The sequence below is a fragment of the Trichoplax adhaerens genome, genomic scaffold (genome assembly GCF_000150275.1).
Source record: "Trichoplax adhaerens TRIADscaffold_2 genomic scaffold, whole genome shotgun sequence".
Lineage (NCBI taxonomy): Eukaryota > Metazoa > Placozoa > Uniplacotomia > Trichoplacea > Trichoplacidae > Trichoplax > Trichoplax adhaerens.
In genome coordinates, this window is record NW_002060944.1 from 2447116 (window position 1) to 2468535 (window position 21420).

Consider the following 21420-nt stretch of genomic DNA (forward strand, 5'->3'; position numbering starts at 1 on the left):
ATTAATTAAGTTGTCATAAATGGATTTAGCGAAATGTATTGAACAACTGCGGAGATGAGCTCACAAGGAGTGAAGAGATTTCACTTCGCTTTGAGCTCGGAATACTTTAAATTTTAGATTAGATTCTTGTAATTATTGCTCTACTATTCGTAAAGCCTTGTAATAAAAACCTTTTTAGAAATACCATTTGAATAAGACAATTATTGTGAGACACTTTAATTACCAGTGTTAAACGTCTGTACCGTACTTTTTTTGCAGACTGCTTGGTAAACTGATAAAGCCTGTGCGTAGTAAAGTCTCTAGATGATTTGTAACATACTGTATTAAGTTTTACAACGATCAAATTCAGCAAATTTAACAGGTGGCACAGTTCTTAAAGTAACATATGTTTTAGTCTATCTTTCAGTTCATAGTATTCTATACGAAAAAATTCATACGTCCTGATTATCCTCATTTTACATACGTTTAAAAGAATGAACTAATTAACTATAAGCAAGATAGGGAATGATACCGCTCGACACTCATAGACAATTGGACAGTATAATGCAATGCAGATCTTTTTAAACTTATAATCCTTACCGCTCGTTTCGCCCGGGGAGGTAAATAAATTATTTAAAATGATAGATTGCATAGTCCACTTAGGCTTGGACTACTAGAAGAAGCCTATGACCTAGTCCATACTACAGTATAGAGGTAGAAGGAAACCTCTATGGTCCATACTGTTGGCTTACCAGTACGTACCATTACTGCATTAGTTGCTCAAGTACAGTAAAATATCCAGTAATATTTTTGACTAACTGAAAAAATTGAAAGTTTTCGTTCTGATGATACCATAGAGAAAATAAAAAAAATTTTTATAAGCAAGATTAAGTACACGATCTAAAATACTTCATTAAGAAGTTCTTAGTAATCATATCAAAAGTATCACGCGGTGCATACAGAAAGTACCGTATTTTATTTTTTATTTTACTTTATTTTCCTAATCGTCTGAGCAGTACTGGCTCAAGGAGAACTTTTAAGACGAAATTTACCAATCTCTTTATGCGATCATATTTTTTGCGAAGGAAGTTACGCTCATCGTAGCAGATAGGAATACCATGGCTGAAGAACGATTAAAAAAGCAATTATTTGATGGAATAAGAAATAACGATCTATATAGTATTCAAAAGGCGTTAAATAATGGAGCTAAGATTGATATGACCTTATCACATTCTGATAAGAAAGCTGCAGACTATGCGATTGAGCTGGGCAAGGAAGATGCGGTCATGTTGCTAATTGCAAATGGAGCGAAACCAGACATGAATAAGTATCAACAAATGCTGCATTATTTTCTCGATAAGTTGGCTATCAACCGTTTAAAAGACATAAAAGAAGCGTTAACAGCGATTGCGAATTATGTAAAACAGAAAGTCTTTCGGGTAGTGTTCTATGAATCGTGTCTACAAGATAATTTATTAGATAAACTATTTAACATACTGACTTTATACACTGATTCCTGTGGGGCTGATATTTTCTCTGTATTGGCGTATGCTACTAAAGATACAGATATTTGCGCATTTATTCGTCCGTTAAAGTATTTTGATAAAATTTTTTTCTATGCTACCTGTAAAGATTTCGCTAAAGAAATGCGAATTCCGGCAATCTTAGCTATCGTAAACTTGAGCATAGATGAAGAAACCGAGATTAAACTAGTTAATGGTAACATTGTTGAAATATTAACACTGTTACTGACAGAATCGCATACAGTACCATTTTTTACATCTGTAAGTGAACAAAATGAGAGCATTCTAAGAGCTTTATGTGATTTATCTGTCGGTGAAATTGCTCTGAAGCATTTTGAAGAGGCCGGTATTGTTAACCTTTTGCTTAATACTCTGCAATCAGAACAAAGTTCTATTAAAGTTAAGGAATCCGCTGTTAAAATTTTATGGAATTATCTATTTCATGACTCCGTTAAACTGCAAGTACAGCGAACGACTGTTATTAACATCTTGCAACAAGTCGAAGAGAAATTCGCAGATTATGTTGTTTCAGGTTGTTTGGAGGGAGCTTTATGGTTATTGGGTGCGCCTGTTGATATAGAGCCTTACATTCCGTTGACGATATTGGCTAAAAACTTGGAAAGTGGCGCAAGTGATGGTCTAATTAGTCATAGCTCACAATTTCAGATATGGATTAGTTATCATCAAAATGATCTTGCAATAGCAATAAAAATCCGCTCATATTTGAAATATGCTGGATTCCGAGCATTTATTGATATTGATCGAAATACTAATGTTAAAAATGAATTTAACCTAAAATCCATTGCTAAAAATATAGATGAATCCAATATTGTTGTTGTATGTCTCTCACACAAATACAAGCAATCTCCATATTGTCACAGCCAGGCTCATTTTGCCGTTCAGAAAAAGAAGAAAGTTATTCCAATATTATTGCAAGCTAATTATAATTTACATGGGTGGCTTGGTGATCTATTCGGTTCTATACCAATATTGGATTTCAGTGACGGGAATGATATCGATAATAACATGAAAAGCTTAAAACAAGAAGTGATTCGGAGTAGCGGCGATCGCGATCAATTGTATAAGAATTACGCAGTCAGTAATAGTTCCAGCTTAAATAGATGGGACTCTGATAGCTCATTACCCCGTGAATACAGTGAGTCTGTGATCACTAATGATGTTAGTGAACGGTCAACCTTCATGCTGACACCAAGCTCGTCGCTTTCTACAGTCACTGCAGTGGATGACGTCCGGTTGAACTATACAAATAAACTTTCGAAATTAGGATCTGTTTATCCTAATGATCGATCATTTAGAGTATCATCGGCGACATCTAGTGCCCGTAATTACATAGATTGGAATGTTGAAAATGTAGGTCTTTGGTTAAATTCAATCGGACTAGGCTCGTATCGAGAAATGTTTAGAAATCAACAAGTATGCGGAAGTTCTCTTGAACAATTATTGCGAATAAGTCTAGATCCTATCCACATCGAATACTTACATAGACTCTTGGAAAGTAAATTAGGAATAGTAAAATTTGGTGATGTTTTAAAATTTATTACAGAATTGCAAAAGTTATCAAGCCGATGATTTGCAATAAAACAAGTCCAAGCCGCCTAATAGCCTAAAATATCTTTAATGAAGATAATAAATTTTTTGCAAGTCTGTTAATTTAAGTTAATCATGATCGCATGTAATATACAATATATCCGTAACCAGCAATGCGATTTAGCTCATTATCTTACTGTATATGCAGTTAAACTATAGAATAGAGATTGGCCAGTTAATCACTTTAATCAATTTTCAATTTATAATACTGCGTACTTAAACATTTGTTTACAGTGAAATTCGCTATCGATATAAAATTGATTTGAAACAGTGGCTTAATTTCTGTTTGCTATTCGAATATAATTGTTCTTGTGGTCCAGCTGAACTGCCTTATTGCGGTTTTTTATACATTTACATCACTTTTGCGGAAATAATTTCACATTTGCTCAATAGCAACCCTAGCCAGGAATCCATTCAGTTTCTGGAACAATGTTTTTTGAAGTCATTATCTCTATACTATCCTTTGGGAATATAACCATTATGCAATTAAAACAAACTAACGAATCAAGAGCATTATGTTGCGGATATGTAAGATTAAATAACAATTGTTAATGCTATAAAATAGCATACAAGGGATAGTCGAATTTAATTTATAGGTATTTTAAAAGCAGTAAGATATTGCAGTCGTAACATGATTTATTAGATTAGATATAGCGCTATAAGTATTTACATTATATTTTATATGTCTATTTAAGTACTGAGAATAAAATTATTAAAATTATTAAAATTATAATTAACACAATAAGGATGCAGGTTTGTTTCTTGTCTACGAAAAAAGAAAGCAAATAAGGATTTTCTGGCAGCTATCTAAGTAACTATTAAAAATTTATGTAGTGCTTCATCATGTTCTTACCGCCGGATAATTTTAATACTTTTTCAATTTTAATTAACGATCTATCTAATCGGGATTTAGTGTCGGTCATTTCTTGATCAAAGTCCTCCAAAAGACTGTTGTTGATCGAATGTTGAAAAATTTTATGTTAGGAATACACGTACATTTACAAACGTACCAAGTTGCTCTCTGTTGAACCTATAAATTGACTTACGCAGCTTGCTCAGTTAGTTCACCATCGATGTGCTGGCCCATCTGCTTCAGGACTCCAACACTTTTGCTAATCATTTCAATTTGATCATCTTGTTGTCTAAATAATTGCTGAAGTATTATTGATCATGATCAGAGACTACCTTCCTTTGTTCATCATAAAATAATCGTAATTTAAGTGTTATAGAACCTGCTGCTGTTTTTGATTTTCTTCTATGAAATTTTGATTTGATTGCTCAATTTCCTTATCTAGTCGGGTGTATCTATCTTGATGCCTACCTTTACTACCGAGCAAAGCCTAACAATATTTCAAGAAGCACTTAAAAATAAATCACTATTGAGAAAGTGAAAATTAACTACAACTCTACCTCTCTTTCATGTTTTTCCTTTTTGGCTCTTCTAGATGTACTTGTTAACTCTTCCTTTATTTCCTATTCAAAGATAATAAATACAAAAATGAGTGCTTTAAAATGATTCAAGCTTATTGAAGTTGAGATATGCATATCAGTAATAGCTACAGTATTACATACCTTAATGGTTTTCTTCGTTCGCGAGATAAAGGATTTCCTTTCGTTTATCTCTAAATCATCTATTCTAAACTTACTTGGATTCGATTCTACTATAGGTACAGTCAGGTTAAGGATAATAGTGTACGTATATATATATATATAATTCTACAATAGAGATATTACATGCGCTTATCTACGGCTTATTTAACCCTAATGGCATATTCGACTTAAAATCTATTGTCATTTGATTATGAAAAGTATAAAAGTATGGGATATTAATAGTCTCTTCAAGATCTTCTAAATCCCATTCCATGCTTCTAATATTATTCTTTAATTCATTGGTTGTCCAAGTAAAGTCTTCTTTGCTGGTATTTCGACCATCCTCTGAAAGTTCACGCCATTTTTTATGCAGAACAGTGGTGTTATTTAAATTCTTTTGTACTTCCCTAGATCACAACAGATGTAATACAACAACTAAAAAATGATATTATACATTTATGTTATCATACTGTAGTAAAGGAAAATTTTACATTTACTAGTATTACGATTTACTATAAGTGCTCGAATTAGCAATAGTACCACAACAACACGTTGTAACGTAAGTTGTGATTTTCGATGGGATACTTTCATAATCTATCACTGATCTTTTCCGATAAAGCGATTGATTTCTTAATCACTAATACCGTAATTTAAGACTTGTGGTCTATAAATTTACAAGTAGAGATTGCTTGCTCGATACTCTGTTGTTCTACAGGACTAAACAGTAACTACACGTACTATCAATGTTCATGAGTGATGTATGCTCAGTAATGCTCCCGATTGAGCAGCCCAATGTATATGAATAGTATTATAGTTCGCTGCGAAATACGGCACAGTAACAGCCCTAAGCAAATACGAAAAACATTTACAAAACCGCTACGGCATAAATAAATTACGTTATTAAATGTATAGGTTACTATTGTATAGTACAGCTTACTATAAACCAGACTGCATCACTTTTTACATAGTGTGCAATGAGTAGGGTGTCAGTGTGACTGGTTTCCAGTCTTTCCAAACGGCATCGATTAATTATTGATCAATATTTTTCTTTCATGAACTGTTATTTCTAGTTATTACATTTAGAGAATACTTTATAATCAACCAGGTAACATCACCATCTTAGGTCAGGCCGTCACAATTTATTATATGCTGTATATTGTATTACATACTGTACTTTCATATGTAAGAAAAGCTTTAAATTTTAACCTCCAGCTACGTGCATGTCTGGCAACTATAATCGTAAGCAATCCAATCGATCGATTATTGTATAGTAGATCATGCTTAAACTTCATGTAAATAGGTCTACAGCCTTCATTTACATTCGTAAAACGCAATCTACAGTACGTTCTATACACGCAGCAGCTATAGCCTACAGTATAACTTAGCACTAATAAATGCCTACTCCTTCGTGAAATTCGAGTTGCAATATGTAGTGTATTATACTGTATGTAAGAGTACTGTACATTATATCATGCAATTACTATCAAGTATTCTTTCAAAGAAACGATACTAAAAATCTCCATTTTCTTATTTTTGAAAGTGTTAAATCAATCTCTGCTATACCGTATAGTACAGTAATTATTTAATTACTGAACCCATAAATGTACTCAGTTTACTGTACCGTACGGTACCACGTATAGTATTGTACAATACACCTCTAGGTAGTAACTAGCACACTGTATTATTAAGTACTGTACTGTAATGAATCTAACAACAGGAGTACAGAACTAAAAAAATGAATTTGCCAAATCTCAAGTCACTGTTGCTATAACTTAATTTACATGTACGCCTAAAATTGATTAGGTATGTTATCTTCACTTACTGTACGAGTTAACATATTTTCGTAGATAGTAGATAGTATACTCGTGTGTCTGGTAAATCTACAATAGTAATCCCTGCTACTGTACATGTACAGTAGTGTACTGTATTTTGAAAAGGATTGCATTCGATTTACTGTACTGTACTGTACTGTACTTTGTGAAATGATGAGAAGTTACTGCATTTGCGATGCTAGCCATCAGTGATGGTTTGATATAGGCTAATAACGGTATATCTTAAGGCAGTATCTATGACTGTGATAGATGAAGGAAGCTGTTACTAGCAGTCTTAACTTCCGGTAGAATATGATAGTTTTAATATTCATGTATAATAGTTATATAATCATTATGAATTAGATGGAGCAATAAAAGCTAAAAGCTATTGCTACAGTATACGTACTATATAGTGGCAGCAATGGACATGATAACCGTACTGAATTTATGATAGAGTATATCGTACAGTATAAAGGAAATCCGCTGCTAGTATCAAGTAATGCTATTAAGCAATTTATATGGTATTTTAACATCAATACCGACATCTTCAGTAGCTAAAATGGTCTACGAAACCCAATATTAGAAATCATTAAAGAGTATAATTATACTTACAGTATTTTACGATCGAAAGGTAAAATCTAATTTCAACTTAATACTGACAAATCTCGAGCATTCTTAAAGATGATAGTACATTCATGCTCACATACTTCGAATTCTACTTACGTTTTAACGACGAAAAACGGATCTTCTATCGACATAATGCTGCCAAGTTGAATGATTTATTATTTAATAATAATTATAATAATTGATATACAGTACTACTACACTATTAGCGTAACTAATGGATAGAATTTATTTTACTTTAACCGTAATGTAAAACTGCAAACACTCTGTGATCATATACTGCAGGGACTACTGTTATAACTATAGGTAAGTACTGATCTAAAGGCGAAATCAGACTCACTAACAAAACATACAGTATACAGTACTACAAGTTAAATTATAAAAATTATACACGCTTCCATTGTAGTAGTACTGTACAGTACAGAGTACAGTATACACAGTGAGTCAGTCGCATATGTTATCGATATATCACTTTTCGGCTGCCATCTGCACGAAACATTAACAGCAACAGTATTTCCAATATCAATGCAGTCGTACTGGAGTGTGCTGTACTGTACAGTATAATGTACTGTACAGTACAGTACTGTACGCTTATTTACAGTACACAGTACGTACTGTACTGTACAGTACTGTACAGTACAGTACAGTACAGTACAGTAACGAGAAAGAGAAAGGGGATCTTCTCCAAGTATTGTAAGGTCGTGTGTAAAAACTTTGCCAACTACTGTACGGTACGAATCACAGGTTCTCTGTACACTACAGTAGTACAGTACAGTATGATGTCATACCTAATCACATCCAGTACTGTACATGCGCAATGAGTCACTAGATTCTACAGTACATTCTACTGTAATGTACACTCACACAGTGCACGGTATGACAGCAGTTCTTGGTCTGATTAGCAGAGCTATCGTTATTATGACTTCTCTGATTAATTATATAATTGCTGTAATGAGACTAATGTTGTAGACATAAGATTAGGTAACGTAGTCGATAAAATTAGCCTTATTTTAGATTTTACCAATCTGTAAGTTATAGCTATACGCTCTAGGGAGCAAAATTACTTCCTGTAATATTGGACGTTTTGCTTATACTGTACAGTACTGTAAATACTGATACAGTACAGTACAGTACAGTGTACAGTACAGTATAATACTGTACAGTACTGTACTGTACACTGTAGTGTACTGTGCAGTGTGCAGTAGTGATTAAGTTACACAAGATTGTAAAAGCTATAAGCTATTTCGGAATACTGTACAGTATTACTGTACTGTAGGTTGCAATGACAACTGGAAAGAAAACCTGATTTCCATCTCTGTTCATCAAAATAAAGTAGAGGTGTAGCAACGAATCACTTTCACTACCAATCATTTGCTAAAGGTAATCAATGATACTTCCAATAACATGCATGATACGTATAATTAATTAATTGGAAATTGTACTGAATTGGATATGTTAAATTAAATTTACTTGAAGACATGCGAAGAGAATATCATACCTATACGTAATTTTGAGCTAAAATTACAAGCAGTGGTGCAGCAGTGGTAGGTATGATTGCACAAAGAGGAGATCGGTTTTGTCCAGATAAAAGTATAGACCATAAATTAAACAAACTTGGTGACACTGATTCAAGCATGATTGCAAACAATTCATCTCATGATAATCTCCCAGCTTCAACAAGTGGTAACTCACTTGCAGATGATATACGAGTATACAATACTAAAGGGCAAGAATTAGAATTAGCGTATCTTGAATCTCAGGATGATGATGGCAGTAACGATAACGATGATGGACTGATTATTGATGTTGGAGGTGCTGAAGATGAGAAATTTCATTTAGACAATGAAAATCAAACGAAATCAATACAGAATTATGATCATGGAAGTGATGTTGGGATTAAACGGGACTATGAACAACTTCTCGGGAATTGTAATGAGTGTTCGTTATCTTTACTGGGAGCATGTTACGATAAGATGGAAGAAAAAGACAAGCACTATGACGTTGACATTGAAGGCCGATTCTTTTATGAATCTGATCACTTAGCGTTGAAAAATAACGAAGAGTAAGTAGAAATGCGAACAGAAAACGATCATGCGCCAGTGATGATTTAGACGAAAGGTGTCTTTTGTTATTATGCTATATAGATTATACTTAGTTGCTGTAACAATAATATTGTACATACGCGTAATTACAAAGTGATCGAACATCTCCATACGGAATTTCTAGAAATTGATAATACGATACACGGTTGAAAACTAGCACTATAATTTGTAATGATCAACAGTTTAAAATTACATGTGTTAACAATAGATAATTACTGGAATTTTTAACCAGCACCTCAAGACAGTTGCATTTATGTACACGTGCTATACGAATTATATGCATGCTTCTTAGGTATTGCCCTAAGCCGTTAAATCTTATTTTGAACGTATGAATGTTATGAATCTGGATATTATTACGTATTCTTAGTATCAGTTAAAAATTCGTACATATTTTCGTATCTTTTCTAGCTACCAATTATTACTTCGTACACTTGCTATTTTAGAATCTCAAAGGGCGCAGGCATGTCAGGTAAATGATGTAGCATTGAATATATCGGATGATACTGTTATATTGAGCTACGCTATATTGTTATTGTAATACATTGAATTATAATTATAAATATAATATGATCATTTCATATTCAGTAAGCATATAAATATTCTGTCCCGTAATTTTTCTTCACGACTGTGTGCTCAAGAGTACTTGCTTACAATTATATAATACGGTAATGTTGATTTACTTTGAGAAAATTATCTTGAAAGTGCATACAGCGTAATGTAAGATGACATTAGTGATGCCACTCGAGTTGTTTTAGGTATTCTTTAAGTATCCTACAAGGATAAATTGTTACTGAAACCCATTCGGTAATTATATATATATTCAGCTTATCTTACGTAAGAATAGGTAGGCTAAGTCAGAGACTACCCATAAAGTATAAAGCTTACTTTTATCAAGTAGTCTCGGTTAAGTTGGCTATATTCATAGTTTATTACCTGTGAATGACTGATTACAGCATTTTAAGCTGCGACTGATACTGTCCTATAAAGTAATTAAGATTGAATCAAAATTAAAGTGTTTATTATTGATTTAATAGGATATTTGCGAATTAATTAAAATTAGAAAAGATGCTCTCAATGATCCCGTTGCGTTCGTGAAGAAATTACAAATGGATGTAAGTGTATTATATATGTATTGTTCATTGCACTCTGTTTGCTGTGTTATAATAAAAATTAAGGACACCGAAAATGTATGCTGATAAGCTATTGGGATCTAGCTGACAGCATTACAATTTCGTGGTGATAAGAAGTTGTTATCGTTCTTCTTATATATTTTTGTCGCTTAAATTAACTATTTGAGTAGAAAGACCTTGGTATGCCGCGGTTGCAAGCTGTATTGCAAATTCCTACTATTAAGTGGGACGAATATACGAAGGCTTTATCGACTCTAAGTCAAAGCGAGAACGATAGATTACTTAAGCGCCATTCAGCTCGATCCACACCGCTAAAAGGTAAAGGTTCTTGTATAGTATCTAACCGCTAATTTACTAAATTGATAAAAGAATACATAGCACTCTATCCCTAATTTAATTGTAATAACTTTTATATAATTAATTTAAAATCCCTGAATACAATATTTCATATTGAAGAGTGATATGATGCAATTTTAATCCCCATCTATTTATCTTATTTGATGAATCTAGATCACAATCTGCAACCGTTGATCGATGCTAGTCAACCAGAGTTGTCTTCGAATGCCTATAAAGAGTGTGTGAATATTCTGAATAAGAACAATTAGTAGCTTTATGTCATGCTTAAATTGTTTATAATATTAGGTTGTCATCTTCTGATTCGTCGCTTCTCCCGAGATATATGGTATTTATAATTGTGATATTTGTGTTGATGAATATCGGTATCTGAGAAGTAACAGAGATTTAGATAATTTTACAATTGTTTGCATCTATTATGCAGTATCCTATAGCTGGTGCGATCGTGAGGGGGCGAATTTATGATGAAACGAAACCCTCTTCTTTTAATCAGTTATGGTCTCCAGAGGAACAAGTTAGTATTTAATGCTTTCCATTATCTGATTTATGTCAACTAAATTAAAAAAGTGTGATGGTCTGATTTATCGTATATATAGTATGTGATGGTAATGATTTCTTTAGTTAAGACTAGAGAAACTTCTTGAAGTATTTCCAAGTGAAGAAATTGAATCTAGACGATGGGAAAAAATTGCAAATGCTCTCGGAAATAGAACACCAAAACAGGTTGGTATATATCGGATCGATGCTAAAGATATACAAGTGCTCCACTATCTTAGGCCTACATCAATAATTAGGATATGATTATATGAACGTATTTCTTTGTCATGACCTGTATTAACTAGTAGTTGCAGATATGTTGCCTTTTTCGTAAAATCTACATTCATATTATCAAAAGGATTATGATCAAGATGAATTGTGTAAGTTAAAATGGTGTTTTTTAAAATGACGGAAAATAGGTTGCAAGTCGAGTTCAAAAATACTTTATTAGATTAGCTAAGCTTGGCTTACCCATACCTGGGCGAGTACCGAATATGCCATTTTATAAGAAGGTAAATTTGTGACTAAAGTTATATCCTATGAATTTATTAGCCTATTACTTGCGCTACTGACTAAGCCTGACACTTGGAATGTCGTAGGGGACAAAAAAATTAACCGATAATCCGGCTAATTACCAACCTTTCTGTCGACCATCTGTTTATATGGCGGAAAATGATAAAGACATTAGTTGCAGCGCAGATTCTAAGCGTTCATTATCCACAAGTGAAACTGTATCTGTTAGTTGATACTTAGTTTTTGTATTATGTAATAGCTAATCTCGTGCTGTATGCATTTAACAACGTCTACTAATTCTTAGGATGATGAAGAAATCGACTTTACCCTGAAAAATAGTGACGAGTACAAACAATTAATCAGGTTAAAGAAAATTAAGAAGATGCAAACTACTGTTAGAAAAGTACAACATCATGGATATCAGGTAATTCTATACATTATTCGTACACCATTGCAATGTGGGTGTTAACGAAGCTGCGATTTGATCACTAGAAGAATTTAATTATATTGTTTCTAGTGTGATCGCTGTGGGATGGAGCCCATTTTAGGACCTAGGTTTCACTGTAAAGATTGTCCAGCTGACGATTCCGTTGACTTTTGTAAAGACTGTGTTATTAGGTATAAAATTTCTCTTCAGATTATCTTTGCATTAATTAATTTACTTATTCGATGATTTTCGTACTTCAAACATTATTTAGTCCTATGGAAATCAGATTGCATAAACTAAATCATGAATTGCAAGTGTTCAATCGCCCGTTCTATGTTGACGACGATTATATTGGATATACTGGAGGAAGTGGACATGTTGAACAATCAACCGGATACACTACAGGCTATAGTTACTTAGATCCAAATTATATACCAAATGATTAGTATTTTTTTCATATTAGTCATTTATGCTATTTGAAATATACAGTGGGTTTCTCTGATTTCTTTTCTTCATCAAACTAGATTTGATTATAAGTTACAGCTGCTTTGATCATAACAATGCTGGAATAGCTGCAATCGGTATCTATGTATGCTGTTAATTAAACATACGGTAAGCAGTAGTAACGCTATGATGATATTAAATTACAGACGGAGTTGATATTAGCATTATAGAATAACATCAGAGGAGCTTATGCTACACATGTGAGCGTAAAATTTAAGTCTTAATTTGTACCTATATATAATAAGTATTTCTAAAATTTTATTAAGCAACATAATCGTTCTAAATCAGTAATCTTTTTACTGTAGATAAATAGATTTAAAATTTAGAAATTGTCGAGAGAGAAATACGAGTATTTATGCTAATAGTAGACTCCTATTAATAATTAATTAATATGTCATGTTACTGTAATATCGCTCGCTATTCACTTTTAGCCAAATTTTTAATTATATTTTGAATATATTAAATAAATATAAATATTTGTACTTATAGCAATTAATCTGATCTTTAAGAAGGTTTCAAACGTTTTCACCTTTGCTGAAGTTATGCACTGTATTGAATAAGTATTCGGAAAATTTATTAGCCATAAAAATATTCATAAACTACATTATAAGTATCTTGTATCTATTAAATCATATATTTTGTTTACAATCATTAAAATACCGTTTGCGTCTGTAATCAGTTCTCTACGTATTTATACTTTTAAACTACGAATATTACTTGTTGGTATGATTACAAACTAAGTTTACAAAAGATAGTACTTTATTGAGTGCAATAATAAAACTGAACTGAAGATGAACTAAACTATCTGAGAAATTTAATCTTTTAGCATGATCCTAATTTAGACCTCATAACTCGTAATAGTCATGTTAGACACTGAGAAGTAATGTAGACTACAATACAGTAATATTAGCATCATCCCTATGATGACAGCTATTAGCAACAATATTTTGTTATGATATTAATTCGCGATATGCAGTACTAATCCTATAAATGGCATTTAATACATTGGTTGCTTGATCCAATGATTAAAGTGTGTGTATCTGCATGTAAGTTTTGATATTCTACCTATGTCTTTGATTTACTTTGTAGTCTTAGTATTAATCAATAGTGATGCATGCAGACTTTGATAAACTAGTAGCATATACAGAAATGAAAAAGATCTCTGAAATTCTTTTACATCTTGTATTTGAACCTTAACTGATAGGAATAAGCATCCAGGAGTAAGAACATCTATATACGATGAAATTGCAATTATCATTGTCACAACAATTACAATTAGTCAACACTAAGGTTTGACTACAAAACATACAATAAATAACAGTAAAAATTTTAACAACTCGCTATAAACCAACTTCAAATATGAACTCATAAAAGGATTTCATAGTAGAAGTAAAACTTTCCGTACGATGTAAGTAGTAAAATAATCATTTTCGTATAGTTTGCAAAATTGCAAATTAGTAAATTCATTCACTAAACCGTAATATGAAAGTTTTACTAGCAGCTATTACCTAATTAACTCCAAATAATTTAGAGAATCAATAAATGTCTTTTACTATATTACAATACACTATGATAATTAATGGTCTTGACATTTCATAACTAAAGAACACTCATTACGTTCTTCGATTTACAAACGCTTATCGCACGAACATACTGTAGTAAGCTGTACAGTAGATATTCAAAGGCTTTAGTTAAATAATTACTATAGTAAATACATCGACCATTTAATACCAGAAAATACACTAAGAACATTAGCTAACTTATGAGAATAGCAGTTTATGGCCGTTAACAGTGAGTCGATATGAATCGACAGTAATCCTGATCGAGATATTTCAAAAAAGGTAAAATTTATTTTATATATTTAGGAATTTAATTTAGCTCTTTTGATAGTCCAAGCTTCTTCATTCTCTGATGGATTCAGTTCAGAAATAGAAGATATTCTCTCATCGTTTTTTCTCTTCAATGTATGTAGTAACTTTTCTTCATCAATGTCACTATTTTCTTCTTCAGTATTAGTTTCATCTTCGCTTTCTTCACTGGGTTCAGACTTATCTGCGTTAGTTATTGTAAAATGATGGTGCTATTAGTAAGTATAATATAATTGGCAAAAGTGATAAATTCTAGGCAGTACGAGCATAAATGGCGGTGATGTTCTATCGCTAATTGTGACTACAGCTACCTGGAAGTAGATATTGTGTAAATACTGTCCGCTCACCATTTGAGATAAAGTATAGCAGACAGGTCACTACTAGTCTACATGTCTAAAGTTATCAACAAGGTGAATCACTCTTTACTCACTATCTCGGATATCATCTTGAATCTTAGAAAACTTTAGAATGACTTCTTTTTCTCTTTCTTGGCCAATTTTCAAACTCTTATCTAGATCTTCTTTCAGAGTTGGATTGTTAATGGCAGGGTCTTGCTCATTAGGTTTAAGGTGATGTCTTATCTCCAGATTTAATTCTTCCAAGCGTCTTTTGCGTATTTTATGACAAACCTCACGGAATGCCTCCTTTGCTATATCGTCATGCTGTCGCTGCGTTAGCCCTAATTTATATTTCCGATTGGCAGAGGTAACAATATCTTTGATATCAACAAAATCAGGCATACATAATGATTGCACTAATAGTGCTTGTTGCTTTCTATGTTTAGCTCTGCTTTTTATGGTACTGTTGTGGTTACGATAGTATTGTGCCTTCAAAAATTTAGTCACCTCCTTATTAATATCACGATAACGGGTATTGCAAAACTGACGAAATGGTGGTTCTAATACAGAACGACTTCGAACTAGCTTATTAATTTTTTCTACGATAGCAACACTTTTCTTTTTCAATTTAGAAATAAGTATGTATATACTCCCACTATTATCTAAATCTTCAAGCGACATATCATCGTATTCATGCTTGTTTATCAATTTGTTATATTTCCTTAAATCCGTTTCATATTTTTTTAATTTCTGTAGTGTCTGATCATCAAGGAGTTCTTTCCATTCTACATTTAAATCAGAGCCACATTCAGGTAACTGATCACTTTGAATGTTGTTATCGCCATCATTTAGCGTAGTATTAGGTGGCAAAGTTTCATTAACTTCTGTAGATCTGGTTGTAACATTACCGCTAGCACTCGAAGATGACGATGAAGGACATACATAACTTGACGAAAGCTTCAACTTTTCACTAGGATCGTTAGTGTTGATCGCGGTATTCGCTCGTAAATGCGAGGTATCTGGTTTAATAATATGGCTTTCTGACCTCGAACCTGAAACATCATTTGGCTGCTGGATCAATGTTGATCGTGGTTGGCTATCTAATTCATCCGAACTACTACTAATGAAGATCACGTCACTTTCCATTTTGAGCGCTTGCAAAATGCTGCAATCTTCTAATTAGACAGCTTCGACACTCTTTTAACCTTGACAGTCCTGGTCGTAGAGATGACTGTTTTAGTGACTCTCGCCAGGTGTACTGTACTGTACTGTACTGTACTGTACTGTACACTCAGTGTACTGTACAGTATGTTCCAGAGTTGTTACAGCCTACAGGTATCTCTACAGTACATTGTGGGACTCTACACTGTAGAATTTGCACTCTGCTGTACTGTACAGTACTGTACAGTACTGTACTGTACAGTACAGTACTGTATCTTGGTGGCTCTGGTTATACTGTACTGTACAGTACTGTAAAATACTGTACAGTACTGTAAAATACTGTACAGTACTGTACTCTACAGTACTCTACAGTACTGTATGGTAACGAATGTGTTAGTACTGTAAATTGAGATTTATTTACATGTGTATTTACTGTTTATTTGTCATTATACTGTATATAAATCTGTAGCTCTCATTTGATTTCGATTTTGATTTTACAGTTAATTAATCGATTTTTTATAGTCTTTCGGTAAATAATATAAGGAATAATATAATATGTATGCTGGAAATGGTACAGGAACAGCACGATGCAATACAGTAAAGATAAAAATCACTGTACATTTATGAATGAACTTAAAATTGTCGCTTATTTACTGCAATGTTACGATTCATCATTAATCGTTTTTTTATTTATTTAGCTTAGAGAGCAAAATTGCACTTTGGAAACTACAGTACAGTAAAATCCACTTCACTTTTTATACTGTACACTTGATTTACAGTATTAAGTTTAGTACGAACGTGTAAAGTACATTATGATCCGACATCTTTTCTAGTATATTTAACTTATCTAGAAGTGCACTGACAACGGGCGATTCGATTCGGAAGTCGACTTCGAGCCGAGCTCAATAAAAGCGTAGGGATACCTATAACAATTTACTGATCAAGTCCAATCTTCAACAATTTTATACTTTAACCCCTTGTTTATGATCTGTTGTGAAGAACGTGTGTTATCTCCTGATCTGTTTATGTTCCTGCATTTCTCTTTTTATTAACCGACAACAAGATTTTTAATTTTCCGAATTATTAAAATGATTTCAACACACCAGTAAAAGCGATTTCCCAAAATGTAAATATTGCACGATGCTGTAAATCAATACTACACACTGTTCAGCGTAAAAGGTGTTGTATGTGCTGTATACTATAAGCCATGACCGTTCAGTCAATCACGCCGTTGTGATGCGCTGCTTTAGAAGTTTTGATTTCAGAAACCTAATTTCTGGCTAAATTCCCATTCTAAACTTACCAAATATTGTATACAGTAATTACTGTAGGCTGTAGTTATTGTCCATAACAATTTTCAGATAAGTTGAAAGTATATACGCGTATCCATCAGTTTCGCGTATTACACTACAATGTAAATAGCTTTTAGCTAAAGGTTCTCTCATATTTTGTCAGTTATGTAAATATACTCGTGTTGATTTAGTAACACGTCTAAACTTTGGAGAATAGCGTTCAGTATAAATTAGTTTAAGGACCATCAGCATGTACGCATCCTTGAAATAAAGATGATTTGAATAGGCACATTTTGAATAATAGAAGTTTAATTCTTCATTATATAATTATGTATTCATTGAATTTTTTCCATATCATTTTAAAGTTGAATGCTAATAACGGCTTACGGTTTTTCACATGACAGCCTTTCATCTCTATTCTAAATGGTTTGTGTTTATGTACCTTAATCTCACCTACCCATTCCATAATTTTAGTTCTCCTTCATACCCTCCTTACGGCCAGTTCATAAGTTCCAGGATATAAAGCTAATGTACATCTTAAACTCTATTATTAAGAGAAAAATTGACGTACGATACTGGTTTTACCAAACGCAGCCATCCCCCGCATTCCTGCGTAACATAATAGCGTTTTAATTCGTACTGTACAGTATATAACTTAATTTAAGCCGCTGCGTAATCATTTGTATCAAAATGATCCTGCTTATGTTGTTATGTATCTTGATAATTCGCCCTCCTTTTGATGTCTATACACGTACTCACAACAAGTTAACATCTCGCAAGCAGTATTTACTGAATTTATACGCGTATGTTTAATTTACAACGTAAAAGTATAAAATGTAGAGTAATGAAAGGCAGAGAGGTATTAATGGACAAATGGGGGTGCTGTTAGTACCATGTACTCTCATTTAAGTGCAGTATCATATACAGACAGATATGTTATTACCATAGTAGCTCATAATACGCACAACGAGCTACATTAATGACAGAATGATATCATATAACATAAATCTTGCATCCGAAGCAACTGTAAGCATTTATTTTAATTGCTACATTGTACATGAAGACACAAATTGGCGATTTTATAAAACGCCATCAGAAGTTCCTCGAAGGTTTTTGACCAATGCATATTATCAACACATCTCTGGTAACATTTTGATAGTATTTCAGCGAATTATTATTTAATTATGTAATATATATGAGAGCTATAGCAATGGTAAAATTAGAAAATGTTCTCATAGCATAAATTTCCCTATCACAAAAGGGTATCAGGCACAGTAACAAATTAGGTATTATTTAACCAGAAATTCTTGGTTCTAGTGTAATGTCGCTAAGTGATTAAGAGGCGAATATCCAGAATCCAGGAATAAATCATCAAAGGGCAATATAAAAAAACGCTGTTGGGCAGTATGCAATCAATGCCATTTATCGCTAACTAAAGTATACGTGAAATTACGTACTGCAGCTTGTAGGTGTTTCCAATTATTCTACTTAATTACTGTCGTAACTTAAACACTATGTTGAGCACCAAGAGTCTATTAATCATCTAGCAGATGATGTACACCACAGCGAATTGCTGTTACTAGGCTTGTCAGTAGCTATACATCTACAAATCAACCTGAAAGTAACACATAGTGTGATAATGCTACGGTATATCTAATCTAACAATATATGAACAAATATACCAATAGAAATTGTAATGAATTATAATAACAAACGCATACTCGCAACAATACCTGAATTTGCATTCCAGACTGCATGACCCTCACAATCTTAACATTTCAGGTATAATTATAATTAATAATGATATGCACCCAGATCATTTCAAATGATCGACTAATACTGGTTGCATAATATGTCAAATAAATTAGATTATCGACTATTTTCAAAAATGATAGCAGAGGTTAAACCTTTATAGGCAAATATAACAATATCTCTATACAGTCAACAACTTCCATAAAGATGCTTCTCCATCTGCGCTAGATGATACGAAAGCATACTGTTCTGGATGCCATGAAACTTTTAGTGCTTTATCTGCGTGTTGACCGACGACAAATGATGGATAGCTATTTTCATAACCATTCATATCGGTAAGTATTAAAGTACCATCGTATGAAGCTGATAATAAATACCTAGAGTCTGGTGAAAACCTCAAAGATCTACAATCTTCATTATGAGGATGAAACGTATGCAAAATCTTATCTGCTTTTATATCGTATAAAACACAAACACCGTCTTCACGCCCCATGGCAGCTAAATTATTGCTATGGTTAACACATAAGGATGTTATTCCTTGTTTTACTGGAGAATCTGACAATTTAAAGGTTTTCGCACATTTTCCGCTATTGATATCCCACATGCATACAACGCCGTCAGTAGACCCGGAAATTAATTTTTGATAACCCCAGGAATATAAGGCCAAGACATGTGCGCTATGTCCTTTTAGGGACGTTAGTAATTGTTCACTTCCACAATCTATGATATTTATAGCACAATCGCCTCCTCCACCTGATATAAGAAAAGACGAATGATCTGTGTCGAATGTTACGTCGCGGACAGTTCCATCGTGGAAGTTAAAATCTTGGACTGATCCAGCTGGGATAAAGTCATTATTATCAAATCGCAATAATTTAACAGATTTATCGTTAGAACCCGTTGCAAGCAATTCACCAGACCGATTCCAGTTAGCGCAATAAATAGAGCCACGATGGTGTCTCTCTCTAAAAAAAAATACTCTAGGTTCTGGTGGAGGGACGTTAGGATCAAATCTGCATTATTAAAGCAAATGAATGCAATTTAGACACACGTTCACATGATATGATAAATACGAAACATTTTCATATAAATCTCTATTCAACTTACTCGCCGTTTGCATGTAAAAGCTCCGCAGAACATATGCGCAGTACTCTCGAATTTGAACCAACAACAAAAGCTTCGCCGTTAGGGTGGAATGCAACCGTTCTGACAGCCTGTGATGCGTTCATAGTAGCAATATTTGCAAACAGTGGTCTTGTAATTTTCTGCCTAACAGGCTCCGACTTTAAAGTGTAATGCAACAAACGATAAAGATTAAAGACAGTCACTAAGATATGCCATGTAATTAAAAAAAAAATTCATATCATGTCTGCTAAACGGCTCATTACGTGTCATTACCTCAGTCCCTTCTACTTCCTCGTTGCGATCTATTATTTCATCATGGCCGTAATGTAATTCATTCATAGTATGGCTTTGATTGGTGATTTCACTTCCAATCAAAGCGTTATCTGTTTCCTCAGTGATGATAGAGGAACTCGATGGCACAATGTGAGGAGCATCATTATGAGGACCATCACTGTTCGCGCTGCTAACGGTGGTTGCTACTTCTTGTAAAGGTTGTTCACCTAAGTTCTCTCTTGGCAAATTTTCTGCTTTATCTATGAGAAACGGCAGGCTTTCCTTTCTGCTATCAATTATGTAGGATTAAAAACAAGATATAATACGAAAAAGTATTACTACATTGATAACTTACTGATTGCAATTGAAGTATGAAGTTAAAGATACAATAACAATTAAGGCAGACTATCAAGAGAATAACTGAAAACGTAAAAGCTATTCGAAATGGACTATTAATTATTTCTAGGAAGTGCACACAAAGAGACCTGTTCAGTAAGTAAAGCACCCAATACATGTGTTATAGACATTTATAACTGTACTTCTTAGTTTATCATCATCCTCTAATCTGCAAGTACACTTACGTAGACGCTTTAGACTGCAAGTGCATTCCGGATAACACTTTGTAATTGTAGAACCTTTCTAAGGAAGCTGATCTGTTCCTAAATTTGCGATTTGTAGATTCACTGCTGGTGAAATAATGTGAGTTTGTTGGAATTGAAATACTACGTCGCATCTTGCATGATTGGTTATTAAGTCTTTTGTCATAGCTATCAGTATCTAGCTCCTTGTAATGATTATCAATAGCTTCTTTCATAACAGTGGTTTGAATTTCCCCGAGCTTGAATGGCCATGCATTTGGTGGTATCTTTTTCATTACATCGTATATATAACAGTTACGATCTGCAAGCG

General features: G+C 33.3%; 5 protein-coding genes across 5 annotated transcripts; 2 read left to right on the forward strand and 3 right to left on the reverse strand.

Moving 5' to 3' along the window:
• Positions 1 to 1097: 1097 nt before the first annotated feature.
• TRIADDRAFT_53133 (uncharacterized protein) lies at positions 1098 to 3092 on the forward strand (the record flags this gene model as incomplete). The annotated part of the gene is made up of 1 exon (XM_002109235.1): positions 1098 to 3092. One exon carries the CDS (start codon positions 1098 to 1100, stop codon positions 3090 to 3092), a length of 1995 nt encoding a protein of 664 aa, XP_002109271.1.
• A 723-nt stretch (positions 3093 to 3815) lies between these two features.
• Positions 3816 to 7361, reverse strand: TRIADDRAFT_63630 (expressed hypothetical protein; the record flags this gene model as incomplete). The annotated part of the gene is made up of 8 exons (XM_002109804.1): positions 7235 to 7361; positions 4938 to 5107; positions 4683 to 4777; positions 4521 to 4583; positions 4343 to 4450; positions 4157 to 4263; positions 3964 to 4058; positions 3816 to 3876 (listed from the first exon to the last, which is right to left on the reverse strand). Coding segments are annotated over exons 1-8 (732 nt in total), but the record flags the coding sequence as incomplete, so codon positions are not given.
• Positions 7362 to 8685: 1324 nt separating this feature from the next.
• Positions 8686 to 12644, forward strand: TRIADDRAFT_53135 (uncharacterized protein; the record flags this gene model as incomplete). The annotated part of the gene is made up of 13 exons (XM_002109236.1): positions 8686 to 9197; positions 9646 to 9706; positions 10272 to 10349; positions 10538 to 10685; positions 10878 to 10941; positions 11010 to 11049; positions 11146 to 11235; positions 11343 to 11444; positions 11678 to 11770; positions 11858 to 11995; positions 12076 to 12195; positions 12289 to 12389; positions 12470 to 12644. The coding sequence occupies 13 exons, from the start codon at positions 8686 to 8688 to the stop codon at positions 12642 to 12644; spliced, it is 1722 nt and encodes a 573-aa protein (XP_002109272.1).
• A 1919-nt stretch (positions 12645 to 14563) lies between these two features.
• TRIADDRAFT_53136 (uncharacterized protein) lies at positions 14564 to 16054 on the reverse strand (the record flags this gene model as incomplete). The annotated part of the gene is made up of 2 exons (XM_002109805.1): positions 14564 to 14754; positions 15001 to 16054. 2 exons carry the CDS (start codon positions 16052 to 16054, stop codon positions 14564 to 14566), a joined length of 1245 nt encoding a protein of 414 aa, XP_002109841.1.
• A 3240-nt stretch (positions 16055 to 19294) lies between these two features.
• Positions 19295 to 20369, reverse strand: TRIADDRAFT_21162 (uncharacterized protein; the record flags this gene model as incomplete). The annotated part of the gene is made up of 2 exons (XM_002109806.1): positions 19295 to 20126; positions 20221 to 20369. Coding segments are annotated over 2 exons (981 nt in total), but the record flags the coding sequence as incomplete, so codon positions are not given.
• Positions 20370 to 21420: the final 1051 nt, after the last annotated feature.